Source organism: Macaca fascicularis, chromosome 14 (genome assembly GCF_037993035.2).
Source record: "Macaca fascicularis isolate 582-1 chromosome 14, T2T-MFA8v1.1".
Taxonomy (NCBI): domain Eukaryota; kingdom Metazoa; phylum Chordata; class Mammalia; order Primates; family Cercopithecidae; genus Macaca; species Macaca fascicularis.
Window position 1 is genome coordinate 65,847 of NC_088388.1, and position 16,939 is coordinate 82,785.

General features: G+C 52.7%; 2 protein-coding genes and 1 long non-coding RNA gene across 9 annotated transcripts; 2 read left to right on the forward strand and 1 right to left on the reverse strand.

Annotated features, from left to right (window-relative positions):
* Positions 1 to 274: 274 nt before the first annotated feature.
* Positions 275 to 14,178, reverse strand: LOC123568833 (uncharacterized). 7 transcript variants are annotated; one of them, XR_012422840.1, is made up of 10 exons: positions 13,997 to 14,178; positions 13,815 to 13,913; positions 13,406 to 13,590; positions 6,751 to 6,857; positions 6,453 to 6,546; positions 6,191 to 6,252; positions 5,560 to 5,651; positions 4,419 to 4,450; positions 4,263 to 4,330; positions 275 to 418 (listed from the first exon to the last, which is right to left on the reverse strand). It is a non-coding gene; the product is annotated as an uncharacterized lncRNA (long non-coding RNA). The 7 variants fall into 7 exon arrangements; XR_012422837.1 differs by having other exon boundaries at positions 6,751 to 6,860; XR_012422839.1 differs by lacking the exon at positions 275 to 418 and adding an exon at positions 2,015 to 2,655 and having other exon boundaries at positions 6,751 to 6,860.
* On the forward strand, positions 8,943 to 10,398 carry SCGB1C1 (secretoglobin family 1C member 1). Its single transcript, XM_005576698.5, has 3 exons — positions 8,943 to 8,997; positions 9,529 to 9,728; positions 10,237 to 10,398. Exons 1-3 carry the CDS (start codon positions 8,943 to 8,945, stop codon positions 10,267 to 10,269), a joined length of 288 nt encoding a protein of 95 aa, XP_005576755.2. The 3' UTR covers positions 10,270 to 10,398.
* On the forward strand, positions 12,562 to 15,381 carry CIMAP1A (ciliary microtubule associated protein 1A). The gene is made up of 6 exons (XM_005576697.3): positions 12,562 to 12,670; positions 12,808 to 13,008; positions 13,443 to 13,544; positions 13,801 to 13,922; positions 14,720 to 14,860; positions 15,292 to 15,381. The coding sequence occupies exons 1-6, from the start codon at positions 12,562 to 12,564 to the stop codon at positions 15,379 to 15,381; spliced, it is 765 nt and encodes a 254-aa protein (XP_005576754.1).
* Positions 15,382 to 16,939: the final 1,558 nt, after the last annotated feature.

Consider the following 16,939-nt stretch of genomic DNA (forward strand, 5'->3'; position numbering starts at 1 on the left):
CTGGCTGTTTAGGGCAGTGACACCACTGTGTGCGATTTCACCACAACGGTGGACCCACGACAGCGTGCAGATGCCCACACCCATTGAATTAAGACCACAAAAAGGTATTAATTACATCAACTATGAACTTTCATAATGAAATAAATCATGTTTTTTAAAAGTGGACAGTTTTGTTCAGTTACTGTCTACTTTCTGAAATGGAGACGGTGGAGTGCTTCCATGGTTGTGAGGATAAAAATAGCTTAGAGAATGTAATAACTAAAATAGGTGCGTAAACGTTGTTAAACTATTTTATTCTCATTAAAAAGCGTTGCTTAAGTATATTTATATTTAAAAATTGAGAAAGGAGTGCAAATGCATTAACATAATTCTCCTCTAGCTCCACTCAGAAGTCAGGACTGCACAGCTCCACTTGCACCTGCGAAACACAACAACCTTTTTCAGCGTCATTAAAATATTTCTTTTTTTTTTTTTTTTTTTTTGAGACGGAGTCTCGCTCTGTCGCCCAGACTGGAGTGCAGTGGTGCGATCTCGGCTCACTGCAAGCTCCGCCTCCCGGGTTCACGCCATTCTCCTGCCTCAGCCTCCGGAGTAGCTGGGACTACAGGCGCCCGCCACCTCGCCCGGCTAGTTTCTTTTTGTATTTTTAGTAGAGACGGGGTTTCACCGTGTTAGCCAGGATGGTCTCGATCTCCTGACCTCGTGATCCGCCCGCCTCGGCCTCCCAAAGTGCTGGGATTACAGGCTTGAGCCACCGCGCCCGGCCATCATTAAAATATTTCAATGGGAGGATTGACTTTAGACTCAACCTGTGTTTTCTCCCCTGGAAAACAAAGGTTTTATGAAACAAACAAAGCCTTTACCGTCCTCAACCGAAACACTCAGACATCTGTGATGTCTGCTGTAAGTGCCACCACCAGGCTCTCCTCTGAAATCTCGTCATGAGAAAATAGAGACTGTAGATTCTTTTAGAAAGGGGAGAATCAGAACTAATGTCGAAAGGCCATGTCCTCATTCATAAACATCTTCTTTTACAAATTCCACGGGTTTAGTTACTTTGGGATTAATATGGGCCTATTTTAAAGTGCATTTATTAATTTAGCATGAATTGCTCAAATTCATTCTGGATCCTGAGCCGATATCCAGCAATGCCGGGTGTGCGCCTGTGAGAGTCACCAGCCCTGATGAGCCTCAGGTTATTGTATTTATAAAATGAAGGTTCGGCTTCCTCCAATTTTTTTTAAGCCATTTTTAATAGTAAAAACTTTTTTTGTTGTTACATAAAAATGTACAAGAAAAACTCCAACATTACCAATGATAATCATTTTATTAATACAAACATTTTTGTGAGCTCAATTTATGACTTAATTATAAAAGAAATAAGCAACATGAGGTGCCATTATACAATATGGTAACTATACTTTCCTACTTTGTTAATATGTTGTTGATAAATCTTGATGTATACAGAAAAGTAGTTTCAAAGAATAATAATTTAAAATAATATCTTGACTTATAATTTCAGGGACTTTAAAAAAATTCCTGCAACTGCTTTTTAAAGGTTCTAGAACAGTTTTCTATGTCTTACAGCTAAATAACTACAAAGAGCTAACTCTTCTCACATTCTGTATTATAAATATGTAATTCAAAAAAAGGAACAGACAAAATCATAAAAACACATGCATGAACAAATGGGTCTTGGCTCACATTTAATTGCATCTGCCAATGCACACAGGTTATAGCAGAATTTTTGTGTGTAATTTTACGAGTGGATTGCTGTCAAAATAAAAATTGTCTACTATCTCTATTCAGTGGTATATTTGCACAAATGGTAAACATATTCATAGAGATAGTGGGAGAAATTTATTTCACGGCTTACAAGAAGACAGGTTAAGTTGGGACATTTAATTGTTTCATTAATGCTATATTTTATAATGCGCTTGTCTGGGCATGGTATTTAAATGTATTACAACAACTTTTAAATGCTCAATGTTACAGATGGAATTACTAGAGAAAGTACTAACTGATATTTTATTCGTGTGTGCTTTGAAGGCACAAGGAAATAATAAAGCAGCCCTTTTCCCTTTTCCCGTCTATTTCCTGAAGGCAAAGCTGTGCTTTTGCAGATTAGGCCTCTCTGTAACGTGCACACACACACACACACACACACGCGCGCGCGCACGCATATGGCCTTTATGGTTTTAAAGGAGGAAAAGAGAATTTGCCTGGATAACTCTCACCTAGGTATTTTCAGGGGAGATCTAGAATCATCTAAGGGGTTAAGCTGGACTAGCCAATGGGAAAACAAAATGAGGATGCCGGGGAGATGTTCCCAGAACAGTAGCATTCCTAATGGGCTAGGCCCTAGTCACATACAATTCCCCAGATGTGGTTGGTGTGGCCAAGGTTCTGGCATGTGACGGCTGCCTTCCTGGCACTTCCCGTGCTGTGAGGAGCATCCCCTCCCCAGTGCCAGGGCAGTGGTCCTCTCACCCCCTTCAGAGTAAAGGGCCAGCAGTTGGCAGTCTCAGGAAAAGTAGTGAGACAGGAAGGTGAGGAGCATGAAGTGCCACCATCCCAGCCTCCAGTATCTGGCACAGAATATGACGAGGAACCTCCGTGAATTGGAATCTTCCACATCTCGACACATGGGAGTTTCTGCTAGATATAATTTGACTTATAAAACAAAAGAAATATGACCTTCTTGTATGTAAATCTTGTAGAAGAGTTAATGATTGTAACCTGGATGTTTTAAATTCTGAGACGCTATTAAATCGATATTCATCATAAAACTATTGATAATTTTTTAGAAGAACAGAAGAGATCTCATCATATTTAATGCAGTGGATCAATTGGAAGATGCATGTTAATTCCAGAAAAAGTAAAGCATAAAAGAAAATCTGTCTTAGAATGGAAAAATACAGTAAACTATTTTTAACTAGAATTTAAATGCAACATTTTAGGATATGAAGCCATCAACTCATTTTGAAAACTACTGGCTCAGATGACCTCAGTGATAGGAAACCTCTAACAGATCACGAATCTAATAATGAGATAATTTTCTGTGTCTTTGCCTGAGAGTCTGTCTGAAAGTGGTGCAGTTTTTACACAAGAGGAATAACGTGTCCCAGACTGAGAACGCTTCACGGGCCACCATTCTGGGCAGTGCTTCAGTGTGGAGTTTTAGCAGTGAGTATTCAGAAACAGTGGAATAATTTCACTTTTTATAAAAAAGATTATCTTGTCTATTTTCCTTTAAATATGCAGCAGAAGTTTACTATTATACAACTAAATTATGTGGGTTCTCTAATTGCCCACTTATTCTACCTTGATTAACATGTGGTTTATTTCACCTTGATGTTTTTAAAGACAAGCATGTGCTGTGTGAGGGTTAGAACATGAGCCATAAACAAGGAGGCTTGAGATGGCAGTGCCTCCCCAAAAATGCGGTACCCCAGGGCCTGCGCAGGGAACACTGCTTTGAACCTTAACACTTCTGAAATGGCTGGACATCTCTGCATGAGCTGTGCTTACCCACTTGTTCCATCTATTCTTATATTTTACAAGTATTTAGTCAATTCTTGAGCTAGGCCATGTGGTCTACCAAAGGAATAAGATATATGTTGTTGTTATTTTATTTTATTTTATTTTATTTCAATAGTTTTGGGGAACAGGTGGTTTTGGTTAAATGCTAAAGTTCTTTATTGATGGTTTCTGAGATTTTGGTGCACCCATAGCCCAAGCAGAGTACAATGTACCCCATGTGTAGGGTTTTATCCCTCACCTCCCTCTCACCTTTCACCCTAAGTCCCCAAAGCCCACTTATCATTCTTAGGCCTTGGAATCATCATCATAGCTTATGTCCCACTTATAAGTAAGAACATACAGCGTGGAGGTTAGGTCAGCAGAGGGCTCCAGGGGACTGGTGGGGCAGGCCAGGACATAAAAGAGGGCCTAGAGCCAGGGTTACCTGGGAGAGGGTAGAACCATTTTGCCAAGTACCCTAACCCTAAAAGCTGTAACCGTTACCCTTAACCCCAACCTTAACCCTAAACCTTAACCCTAACCTTTAACACCTTACCATAACCCCAACCCTAACCCCTAACCATAACCCTAAAACGCTACGCTAAAACCCTAATCCCTAACACTAAACCCTAATCATAACCCTAAACACAACCCCAACCCTAACCCTAACCCTAACCACAATCCCAACCCCAGCCCCAAGCCTAACCTTAACCCTAACCCCTACCCCCAGCCTTTCTTACCTTTTACATCTGTCCAGATTCTCCAGTAGAAGCAGGGACGCTTGGTTCCCAGGTGTGCACCACTGCATCTGGCACAGGACTCCGTATCAGTCCCCAAATAAGCACCTGAATGCTCACAGGGCAGCCATGCAGTGGAAGCCCAGGGTGTATTCTCACCTCCAGAACCAGGGCCCAGCACCTGCATCAGGCTGATCAGGGATGAAGTGAGCTGTGGCACCCAAGGTCTTCGTAAGACCAAGGCCACGTTGTGCCTCCTATCACAGAGCAAGACGCAGCAGCCTTCAAAGTCAGGGGCCCTTCCCTGATGACACTCCAAGCACAAAGTACTGGACTTTCACACAATGAGGCTGCACACATTATTCTGTTTAAATCCCCACCTAGGCCACTGGGAGAAATGGTGATAGAGGGACCCTCGTGTTGCCCTGTGGTATTACATGCTCTGGTTCATACAACTGCAAGCCATTTACAAGAAACTCAAGCTGAAACGCTACTTGTTTCCAACTTCTTGTTTGCAGAGGATTTACAATTTACACTCCAAAACAGGCAGCCACAGAGCACACTGTTTCCCCTCTGAAGTCGCTCTGAGGGCCTCCGCATCAGTCCTAGAACTGGAAGATTGGTGGACAAGAACTGGGATGTTGATGGGGCACTGGATACTTGCTGGACACCAACCTCCTCTCACCTAACTGACAGACGGCCCAGATCTCACCTGCCCAAATCAGACATTTTAACACACACAGCTCTCAACAGCAGGACTTACAGACACAAAACTCCAAGGTAAAGGATTGTCTCAACCCCTTGGTGTCTCAACGAACTAAAACACTGCCTAGCACAGGTGCACCATCAACCTTATTCACTAAATAAACCTCTGTATATTTTATTCATCTTTGATTGTGGAAATGATATAATGAACAAAAAGATGTTTTATAAATTGGACTAAAGACCTTTGAGGTCTCTTCACAGGATCCTATCTGGTGGACCCCCAAATCTGCCAACACAGAGAAGTCATTCGTAAACACGTGCAGGGCAGAGGCCAGACAAAACCACCTCTCTCAGCCTCAAAGTGGCCTGGCAGTCACAGGAACGGCCATGTGGGGTCTGGCCTGTATGAGGAAGTCAGGCCTTTGGTTTGAGGCACCCTACTGCACCACAAAACCAAGTTCTGCCTAACAAAGAAAAAACAGCCCACTCACTCTCCCTAATATCCCAGGTGGTAATCTAAGAGCAATATCTGCTTGACACCCCTCCTGCTCCGCCCTCCACATCCAAGCTATCACCAAGGCCCCGGCAATCCTACCTCCTAAATGTCTCTCAAATCCACTTCTCTCCCTTCGGAGTCCAGGCCACCAGCATGACTTCTGCATGTGTGTAGCCGCCTCCTCGCAGGATCTAAACATGCAAATCTAGTCATAGGCTCTGTGAATAGAAAATCTTGGGGCCCCAAAATTACTAAGCTAAAGGGAAAAGCCAAGCTGGGAACGGCTCAACGCAAACCTGCCTCCCATTCTATTCCAAATCATCTATCTCCTCACTAAGATAGGTGCACATCCGATCGCCTCCTTTAGAGAGACTAACCAGAAACTCAAAACAACGCAACATTTGTCTCTCACCTACCTGTGACCTTGGAAGCCCCCTCCCTGCTTCCAGTTGTCCCCACCTTTCTGGATGGAAGCAAGGTACTTCTGACATGTATTGACTGACGTCTCATGTCTCCCTAAAACCAAGCTGTGCCCTGACCACCTTGGGCACTTGTCGTCAGGATCTCCTGAGGCTGTCATGGGTGCATGTCCTCAGCCTCGGCAAAATCAACCTTCTAAATCACCTGAAACCATCTCAGATAGTCAGGGTTCACGGCTCCCTTTCCCGAACCCTCCCAGGAGCTCCTCGTGGATGCCCAGGTCCTGCGTGCTGTTGTGGCCCAGGCTCACCTGGAGCAACTCGACTCTTCCTTACAGCCTCATGAACCTTTCAGTTCCTAAAGCTGTTTAGCCTGTGAAAGGAAAATGAATCTGAGGGCCCAACAATCACTAATCTAAAGGGAAAAAAGCTGGGAACTGCTTAGGGCAAACCTGCCTCCCCTTCTATTCAAAGTCACCCCTCTGCTCACTGAGATAAGTGCATATCTGATGGCCTCCTTTGGGGAGGCTATTCAGAAACCCAAAAGAATACAACAGTTTGTCTCTCACCTACCTGTGACCTGGAATCCCCCTCCCTGCTTCGAGTTGTCCCACCTTTCCCGACGGAACCAACGTTCATCTTACATATATTGATGTCTCCTGTCTCCCTAAAATGTATAAAACCAAGTTGTGTCCCGACCACCTTGGGCACATGTCATCAAAACTTCCGGAGGCTGTGTCACAGGCATGCGTCCTCAACCTTGGCAAAATAAACTTTCCAAATTGACTGAGATCATTTCAGATATTCGGGGTTCACAAGTCCATGTATGTGGACGTCCCTTGGGGTAGTGCCCCTCCTCCACTGAGCTCACCCGCGTCCTCCTGTGCGTTTTCTTCAGAAGAAATTTCACAGCTACTTGGTCCACACATGCCGGCCCTACAGGAACCGCTGTTATCCACAGGCACGTGGGCAGTGTACCTGCTGAGCTGTGTGGAGATGACCAGGCTCCTCTCCTAATTCCCGCTCAGTTAATAACAACGGTCAACAAGTTGAGAAATTTGCTAACCCTAACCTTAACCCTAACCACAACCCCAACCCCAATCCCAAACTTAACCCTAACCCAACCCTAACTCCAACCCCAACCCTAACCCTAAACCCTAACCCCAACTCTAACCCTAAACCGAACCCGAACCCGAACCCAAACCCGGACTCGGACCCAGACCCTAACTCCTGACCCTGACCCATGACCCTGACCCTTGACCCTGACCCTGACACGGACCTAGACCCTGACCCTGACACGGACCTAGACCCTGACCCTGACCCGGACCCTGACCCGGACCCTAACCCGGACCCTGACCCTGACCCTGACCCAGACCCTAACCCTGACCCTGACCCCAACCCGAACCCTGACCCCAAACCGAACACGAACCCCAACCCGAACCTCAACCCCAACCTGAACCCGAACCCGAACCCCAACCCCAATCCGAACCCTAACCCTTAACCCCAACTCTAACCAGAACCCTAACCCTAACCCTAACCCGAATCCGAAACCTAACCCGATCCCGAACCTGAACCCAAAACCTAACCTGATCCCGACCCGAACCCTGACCCTGACCCTAACCCTGACCCAGACCTCACCCTGACCCTGACCTTACCCCTAACCCTGACCCTGACCCTAACCCTGACCCTAACCCATAACCCTAACCCTACCCCTAGCCCTACACCTAACCCTACACCTAACCCTACCCCTACCCCTAACCCTGACCCTGACCTTACCCCTAACCCTGACCCTGACCTTACCCCTAACCCTAACCCTGACCCTGACCCAACCCGACCCTGACCTGACCTGAACCTGACCCGACCCGACCCTGACCCGAACCCGACCCGATCCTGAACCCTAATCCAAACCCTAACCCTAACCCAGCCCTACTGTATCCCTAACTCCTAACCAATGCTGAGCCCTAACCCTTAACCCCTTACCATAACCATAATCCTCATCCTAACCCTTACCCTAGCCTTATTTCCATCCCGCATACTTTGTCCACGATGGGATTTTATTTCATTGTTTGGAGTAGGTGTAAATCTCTGCTCATTTAGGAGTCCTTCACTGTAACAAGGACCTTGGTCTTCCAGAGACCCTAAACGCGAGTGGCCCGGGATCCTGGGGACGCCATCAGCCACCAGGTGGCAGCAGGGGCCCTTTGTATTTGGACCGTGTGGCTCAGCCAGAGGACTGGACTGGGAAACCCCTACTCATGGCCTCTCTTGGGGTGGTTTTGTTAGGTGACTCCAGGTGTCCCAACCTCCTGTGTCCATTGTAATATGTCCTGGGACCATCTGCCCAGGGCCTTCGACCTCTCCTTGCTGTCCTGGCTACTGATGTACCTCCAGCCTCTCCCATTCCTCACCTCCTGCTCAGACCTGGCCCCGGCATGGCCAGCTCTATGTCTCTCGGATCCTCTCAGGCCACCTTCTCTCTTCTAGGCACTGCCACTGGGCTGCTCCTCACCCCATAGATCCACAGTCCCCGGGCAGTCCTACGGCAGTGTCCACTGGTGTAGCCTGCACCCCCTTCCCCCAGTCAGCCACCCCCATCTGAGTACTGAGGGGGCCCTGCCTGATTAGAGACCTCCAGATGCAAACCCTGATCACACAGCACAGTGATAAGAGGAGGGATTCCTACCTCAAAAGAAAGGCATGGGACCAAGCCCAGATCCCACCACCCTCGGCCTCAAGGGCAGGCATGACTAGAGGCCCTTGGTGACCAGGACCCGCTGCCTTCTTCACCGACCGGCTGGCATGGCCTCCCTCACCAGCGTTCCCTCCTAACACACCTGTTCTCTCTGACACACCCTAAAGCCACTTGCCAACCACCTGTCACACAGCCACCCCATGCCTGTTGCTGCTTGGCACCCACTGGGAGACAGGGATGTGAATAAACCTCATCTGAGCTGGCTGCCAGATCGTAATGGGCAGGTCTGGTCCGCCCTGTGGGAGAGGTGCTGCCCGGTGAGGCATAAAAACCCGGGATTCTGGCTGGAGGCAGCTCCTGAGATTGCTGGCATGAAGGGGAGCCGTGCCCTCCTGCTGGTGGCCCTCACCCTGTTCTGCATCTGCCGTGAGTCTGTGCCACTGGGTTTCCAGAACATTCAGGGGCAGGGGGGTTGGGGGTACCCGAGAAGGTAAAATCCTGGCATTAGGCCCCCGCAGTGAACATTCCACCTGCACCTGTCACAGAAGTGGGTAAGGACCCTGCAGAACCCGTGCCCACCCAACTTCACCCCAACCGAAGACAAAGCCCAGCTGACCCTACCCCAGCCCCATCCAGCCTGACCTGGCCCTTCAAGCCCCTGGTCAGACCAGCTTCTCATCAGGGGAAATTCCCCCACCAGGGGCTTAACTTTCCTTCCCTGGTGATCCCAGGGAATGCTGAGTGGAAACTGGAGCAGCTAAGATTAAGGGGGATGTGAAGGGGTCTTCGGGCAAGGTGGAGTTGGGGGTGTTGTGGAGGAAGCCCTGGGGAGGAGGGGTGGGCATTGAAGGGGAAGGTCTGGAGACCATGGAGGTTGGAGCCCTGGGGCAGGTCCGGGGCTGTGGTTGCACCGGAGTCACCCTGTCCTGTCTTGGCATCATCTCGCTCGTGATGCAGGGCTGGCCACAGGGGAGGACTGCAATGAGTTTTTCATGGACTTCCTGCAAACACTACTGGTGGGGACCCCAGAGGAGCTCTATGAGGGGCCCCTGGGCAAGTACAATGTCAACGAAGATGCCAAGGCAGCAATGACTGAACTCAAGTCCTGCATAGACGGCCTGCAGCCAATGCACAAGGCAGAGCTGATCAAGTTGCTGGTATGAGGGCGGGGGGGGCACACCGTTTTCTAAAGACCTGCAGCCTTACCAAGATCACCCAACACAGCACCCCCACAGCCTACCACCTACAGACATCACACCACCCACAGACATTGAACCCGCATCAGCCAGCTCAGGTGGGCACCCCAGACCTCCTGTCCACAGAGCGGCCCCCAGACTCCATTGACCTGCTCCTCCCCAGTCTGTGGGCTACTCCTCCACGCACACATGTGAACATACACAGAGATCCAAACACAGGTGCAGACATGCAATGCACACTGCGTGCACACATGTATAAACACATTCACACACGCATGCTCACACTGGGATACGCACACACATACATGTGTGTACACCATCATGCATGCACACACACCACTCAGCTGCTGGGAGGAGATGGGCAGCAATATGCCAGATCCCCCCACAGAGGGCCTTGCTTGCCTGATGGAGCTGTGGCTCTCCGCTTATTGATCACAGCCCTCTTAGTCCGCGTGTGTCTGCCTTCCAGGTGCATGTGCTGGGCAGTCAGGACGGTGCCTAAGTGGACCTCAGACATGGCTCAGCCATAGGACCTGCCACACAAGCAGCCATGGACACGCCGCCCACTACCACCTCCCCACATGGAAATTTACCCTCAAACCGTGTAATCAATAAAGCCTTCCGCAGCTCAGGCTCTGGTTCCTCTCTCTCCCCCCACAGACGGACACACAAATGGGGACATTGAGAACACACTCAGGGACACAGCCACACACACAGACCCACAGACAGAGGGTCCTGCTCAAGGAGCACATGTGTGAAGGTCCTCTACAGAGGGGCACACAGGGTCCACACAGGAGCAGGCACACCACAGGCAAGACCCAAAATGGAAATCCAGGCAGACGCCATGTAGGCAGGGGGACAGAGCACAGAGCCAGACAGCACCATGTGGACAGAGGGTGTCCAGAGGGAGACGGGCGGCAGAGGCAGCAGTATGATGTGGGAGAGACAGGGAGCCCCAGAAAAAGGAAGTGTCCAGGACTGGGTGGACACAGACCCCATGTCGCCCATGGGCTAGGTCAGGGCGGGGGTTGCTCAGCATCTGAAAGCTGGTGTCGTAAGACAATAGCTGTGTGCAAAAAACAGTCACACAGGCAGCCCAGGTCCAGCGGGTTTGAGAACAATCTCTCTTCCCAAAGTCGTCCAAGGAAAGAGTCTGCCTAGAAGACACTGGGAGGAGCTCAAGCCCCAAGACGACCCCCGACAAGGCCGAGAGAAAAAAAGGTACACCCGTGTCCAAGGGGGATGGGAGCCACAGGTGAGCAGCCTCTGACGAGGTCAGCCAGGGCAGCAGCAGCGCCCACAATGACTCACGCCCACCACAACCAGCACAGACCCTAATCCTGACCCTGGATCCCAGGCTCTCCCACAGCCAGAACCTTCCAGCACCTCAGTTTCCCAATCTATCGTCTCTTCTGGGGGCACAGCTGAGTGGAACTGACACATCCTTGGCCACCCTGGGTGCTGAGCCCTGAAACTTCACTGCCCTGACCCCCTCTCCACACCTCTGTCCTGTCTGAGCCTGGCCAGGAGGCCACGCGGTGCTGTCTGGCTCTGTGCTCTGTCCACCTGCCTAGATGGTCTCTGCCTGGATTTCCATTTGGCTGACGAAGCCCTAGGAGGGGGCCCTGGAGGACTTGGTTACAGGGGACCTGGTGAGGGGACCCAGTGAGGGGGACTTCATGAGGAGACGCCTGGTTGAGGGGACCTGGTGAGAGAAACACGGTGAGGGGGCCTGGTGAGGGGTGGTCTGGTGAGGGAACTTAGGGGAATCTGGTGAGGGGACATGGGGGGGCCTTGGTGAGGGGACGTGGCGAGGAGTACCTGGTGAGGGGACGTGGCCAAGGAAACATGGCGAGGAGGACTTGGTGAGGGGACCTGGCGAGGAGTACCTGGTGAGGGGACGTGGTGAGGGGAACCTGGTGAGGGGATGTGGTGAGGGGAACCTGGTGAGGGGACGTGGTGAGGGGAACCTGGTGAGGGGACATGGTGAGGGGAACCTGGTGAGGGGACAAGGCCAAGGAAACCTGGCGAGGAGGACCTGGTGAGTGGACATGGTGGTGGGAGGCCTGGTGAGGGGAACCTGGTCAGGGGGACTTATAGGGGTGTCCTGTTGGTGGAACCTGGTGAGGGGACCTGGTGGTGAGATCTGGTGAGGGGATCAAAGGCAGAGGCCATTGTCTTGGTCACACAGACAGAATCTAGAACCCGTCATCCCACAGAGCCACATTCTAGAGTTTAGACTGGGGGACCTCTCCCCAATTCTGTAAGCCCCTGAAGAGAGAAGGCCTTTCTCTCCATGCTCCTTTTGCAGGAACTCCCTGGCACCAAGGCCAGGGGGGACAGGACGGTCTCTGAGGAGGATGGGTCCGTAGGCTGCTCTGAGTGCTGTCCCTGCGCCAAAGAAGTTATAGTTCCCTCCTGGGGGGCCCCCTCCCTGCCCCTCAGCACAGCCTCAATCAAGAAGTTCCCCGTCTTTGATCACCACTCTAAGTAGGAGAAACCCGCCCAGGGCTCCCTTAGAGCCGAAAACGGTGGTGAGTTGAGGGCCAGCATGGACAGTAGCTCTGGGATACAGTTAAGCTGGTGAGGAGCTCACAGTCCCATGCAGAAAGCGCCTACCATCCCTTACTCCTGGCTCCCAGCTGGAGATCCCCACTGAGGACGCTGTGGCAGGTTCAGCAGGTCTACCCCTCAGTGTCAGCAAGAGCAGGGACGGGGGCATCAGGGGCCGGCCTGGGACAGGGTCGGGCCTCCCAGCACCTGGTAAGCCTCTCACTTATGGACAGAGCTGGCCATGACGGAGGAGGTATGGATGGGCACCTGGAGGCCCCATCGCCCCCGGGGACCCATCATGGCCCTCTACAGCAGCCCTGGACCCAAGTACCTGATTCCACCAACAACTGGTAAGAGCCTGAGAGCCTGGGAGGGTCAGGAGCCAGGCGGGCAGGTGGGGGGGCCGGGAAGGGCCTGGGGCTTGATCCCTGACTCCCCGCGGGGAGAAGGGCAGGTCCAGGCTGCTCAGGGCCCACTGTGTCCACAGGCTTCGTGAAGCACACGCCCACCAAGCTCCGTGCGCCAGCCTACAGCTTCCGCGGGGCCCCCATGCTCCTGGCAGAGAACTGCTCCCCAGGACCCCGTTATAATGTAAACCCCAAGATACTGAGGACTGGCAAGGACCTTGGCCCTGCCTACTCCATCCTGGGGCGCTACCACAGCAAGACTCTGCTGACCCCCGGCCCAGGTTAGTGACCCTGTCTCAGGCTCCTGCCCTGCGCAGCCCCGGGCCTGCCCCTCCCTGCTGGGTGACCCTAACCTCATGGCAGCAAGGGTGTGAGAGAGCTCAGCCGTCCAGGCTCCTCCTGTCCCATCTTTCTCTCTTGAAGGGCCACCATCACACCTGGGCAGAGAAGACTCTGGCCCTAGAACCCAGCTTCGACCTGGACCTTTCTCTGCCAGGCCAACGTCAGACCCCACTCTCCCTGCTCAAAAATGGCCCTTGTCTCCCCAGCCCCGAAGTCAGTATTTCCATCCTGGACACCCCCTGACCAGACTTGGTCACCACCTGTGTTGGAGCCCAGGGGCCCAATGCCAGGAATGTTGGGGAGTCCTCGAGCCCCCAAACTGGGCTGCATACCCACCTGCTTGTCCCAGAAACCCCCTTGGCTCCTTGTCCAGGTGACTACTTTCCAGAGAAATCCACCAAGTACGTGTTTGACTCAGCGCCCAGCCACTCCATCTCCGCCCGAACAAAGACGTTCCGAGTGGACAGCACCCCAGGTCTGCAGCAGCCCCAACCATCCTCAGCCAAATGGACCTGTGGATCCTGGGTGGGGTGGGTGAGATGGGGCAGCCTGACGGCTGATCTCCAGAGTTGGGGGAACCCAGGGAAGGAGCTGTGGGCCCTGTTCCGGCCTGAGGCTCCCGTCCAGAGTTGGGGGAGCCCCAGGGAGGGAGCGGTGGGCCCTGTTCCACCCTGAGGCTCCCGTCCACCCTGAGGCTCCCGTCCACCCTGAGGCTCCCGTCCACCCTGCAGGCCCCGCTGCGTACATGCTGCCCATGGTGATGGGGCCCAACACCGTCGGCAAGGTCTCCCAGCCCTCCTTTTCCATCAAGGGCCGCAGCAAGCTGGGCAGCTTCAGCGACGACCTACACAAGGCAAGGGTCACCCCAGCTGAGAACGGAGAATCACCCCCAGTCATCTGAACCCTCCCCCAGAACCCAGGACTCACCAGCTCGGCCCTGCCTTGCCAATGCCCCTCAGCCCTCTCAGCCCTTCATCCTCTGGGTGCCTGCCACATGCTGGGGTCATGCTGCAGTGCTGAGGAGGGGCAGGCAATAGGCCAGAAGGGAGAGGCCCAGGCCCCAGCTTGGACAGTGCTGAGGACAAGAGATGGGGTTTATGAAGCACTGCCTGGAGAGAGAGAGGCAATCTTAGACAGGATGGCAAGAAAGAAGGGGAGGAGGAAAAAATAAACCATGAGCTGTTTGCGGGAGGAGGGTCTTGGTTTCAGAAACAGCCAGTGCGAAGGCCCTGGGTGGCACATGCCTGAGAGCTTGAGGGGCCTGAGATGGGAAAGCAGCATCGTGGCACCCAGCAGCCCTTGTCCACGTTGGTTTTGCCAGCCCCAGGCCCTCAGGTCCAGCGGGGCAGCGACAGCCTCTCTCACACAGGCTCAGGGATGTTCCCAGGACTTGCACACACGGGGGAGGTCATTGCCAGCGTGAGGCTGAAATGGAGGAAGCGACCCCCACATGAGAAGGTGCCCCACAAGCAGGGGGGTGTGGTCTCCACAGTGTGACAGAAGACAGAAGGGGACCTTGATGCACGGGCACCAACTTGTAGCTGACCCTGTTGACTCGGCCTGAAACCCTCCGTCCAAGTTTGCTCCCTGTCCTCTAGGGCCATGCGCCCTGGGTAGGCCGAGTTTGTCTGAGCCTCCTTTACCTCTCAGACCCCAGGTCCCGCAGCCTACCACCAGACTGACGTGCAGGTGACCAAGTTCAAGGCTCCGCAGTACACCATGGCTGCCCGTGTAGAGCCCCCAGGGGACAAGACCCTCAAGCCAGGACCAGGCGCCCACAGCCCTGAGAAGGTCCAGGAAGAGCACAGCTCAGAGGGGTCAGGGTGGGGTCGGGGGCCTGACCCAGAGGAACATGTAGGAAAGAGCAGGGGAGGGGGGTTGGGACACAGACAAGGGGAAACAGCGTTGGGCTATGGAAGGACACAGCCAAGAGGGGGTGGAGGGGTGGGTGGGGAGGGGAGGCACCTGCACCCTGAGGACCCTGTACTTCCAGCACTAGCCCCACAGGTAACCCTTCAGGGACAGGAAGCAGAGGCCTTGCCCTTTTCCCTAGACACCGTGACAGCTACTACTGCTGAGTCCTCTGTGTTCAAACTGGGAGCACAGCTGCTGGCCACCTTGGCCCCAGGTTCCGGAAGGACAGCAGCCCAGCCCCAGCCAGGGCAGAGACCTGCAGGTGGGGGCAGGGGTGCTGGCTCTTATCATAGCCCCTCCTCTCCCAGGTGACCCTGACCAAGCCCTGCGCCCCAGTTGTCACCTTTGGCATCAAACACTCTGACTACATGATTCCCCTGGTGGTTGATGTGGAGTAGCTGCATCACGCCCAGCGTCTGCACAAGAGATCCACCAGGCCACAGAGCTCGAGGCTGTCTTCACCAGCTGGGCTGGGCCAGCCTGGCCCTGCAGGGCAGAGCACGCTTGTTTGGGCAACTGTAACCAGTTACTTTTTTTCTATGCTATTTTACCATATGTTAATCTTGTTTTCTGCTGTGCCGAAAGTATTTAATAAATCACATTGCATTAATGAGGTTTGTCTTGGTGAAAAGATCAGGCTTTTCCAGAAAGGAGTCCCATGCGCTGTCAGCTCACATGGGTCCCATCCTGGCTTCTAGGGCCCAGGGTCAGCTTGGAGAGATGGGAGGGCCCAGGGTCTGTGTGGGGAGAGATGGGAGCGCCTGAGTGCCTCGGACACCCTGCTCCACACTGTCCCTCCTGATGCTTTCTGCCTTGAACTCAAAGACGCTGCAGCCTGTGGGTCTCCTGAATAAAGAGGCAGAAGTGATGCCACCAGGCTTCTGAGGCCAGGCATACAACATGCCAAGGAAACAGCTTCTGCCTGGACACCAGAGCCCACCCTACCCCCACCCTTCTGCCACGTGTCCATGTTTGCTCCAGCACCAGCCATCATGTTGTGAGGAAGCCCAACCATGGTGAGACTGAATGCTTCATCTGGGCACTCAGCCCGGCCACAGGCATTCAGGCCGGCCAGGCCCTCCACTCACCAGCACTGACCTCTGGACCTGTGAGTGAGCCTTCAAGTGAAGGCAGCCCCAGGACCACATCTCCCAGTGAGGCCTCGACATGATAGAGCAAAGACGGCCAACCCTGAGGCAGTACCCCGTCTCCAATCCAATGAGACACGATAAATCATTGCTATTTTAAGTGAAGCTTTAGGGTGACCTGTTACACATCAATGGGTAATACAGGGAGTACAAGGAATACGTGGACAGGGAAGGTGGGGTGTCCGCTGAGCCTGAAGAGGGGGATCTCCAGAGGCTGTCCAGGAGTTCAAGGCCAAGCCTCAAGAAGTAGAGGCTGGATTTCAACTCAGCCTTTCAGGGAGGTCATTTTAGGACAGGTGACCTTGACAGACACACTGGTAGGACCATCACCCGCACCTGTATAAAGCACAATACAGCTGCTGACCCTCACTTAGCTGTGATCATGCCAGGCTGTGGATTCGAAGCACTTTATGTTTACTTTTTTTTTTTTTTTTTTGAGACGGAGTCTCGCTCTGTCACCCAGGCTGGAGTGCAATGGCGCAATCTCAGCTCACTGCAGCTCACTGCAACCTCCGTCTTCCAGGTTCAAGTGATTCTCCTGCCTCAGCCTTCTGAGTAGCTGGGACTACAGGCACGTGCCACCACACCCGGCTAATTTTCCTATTTCTAGTAGAGATGGGGTTTCACTATGTTGGTCAGGCTGGTCTCAAACTCCTGACCTTGTGATTCACCCACCTTGACCTCCCAAAGTGTTGAGCTCACAGGCATGAGCCACTGCGCCCGGCCTCCTCCCTTATTCCCTAAGTGGTGATGCTATCAGGAACCCCATCTGCGTTTCAGGAACTTGGGCAGGGAAAGGTAACACAGC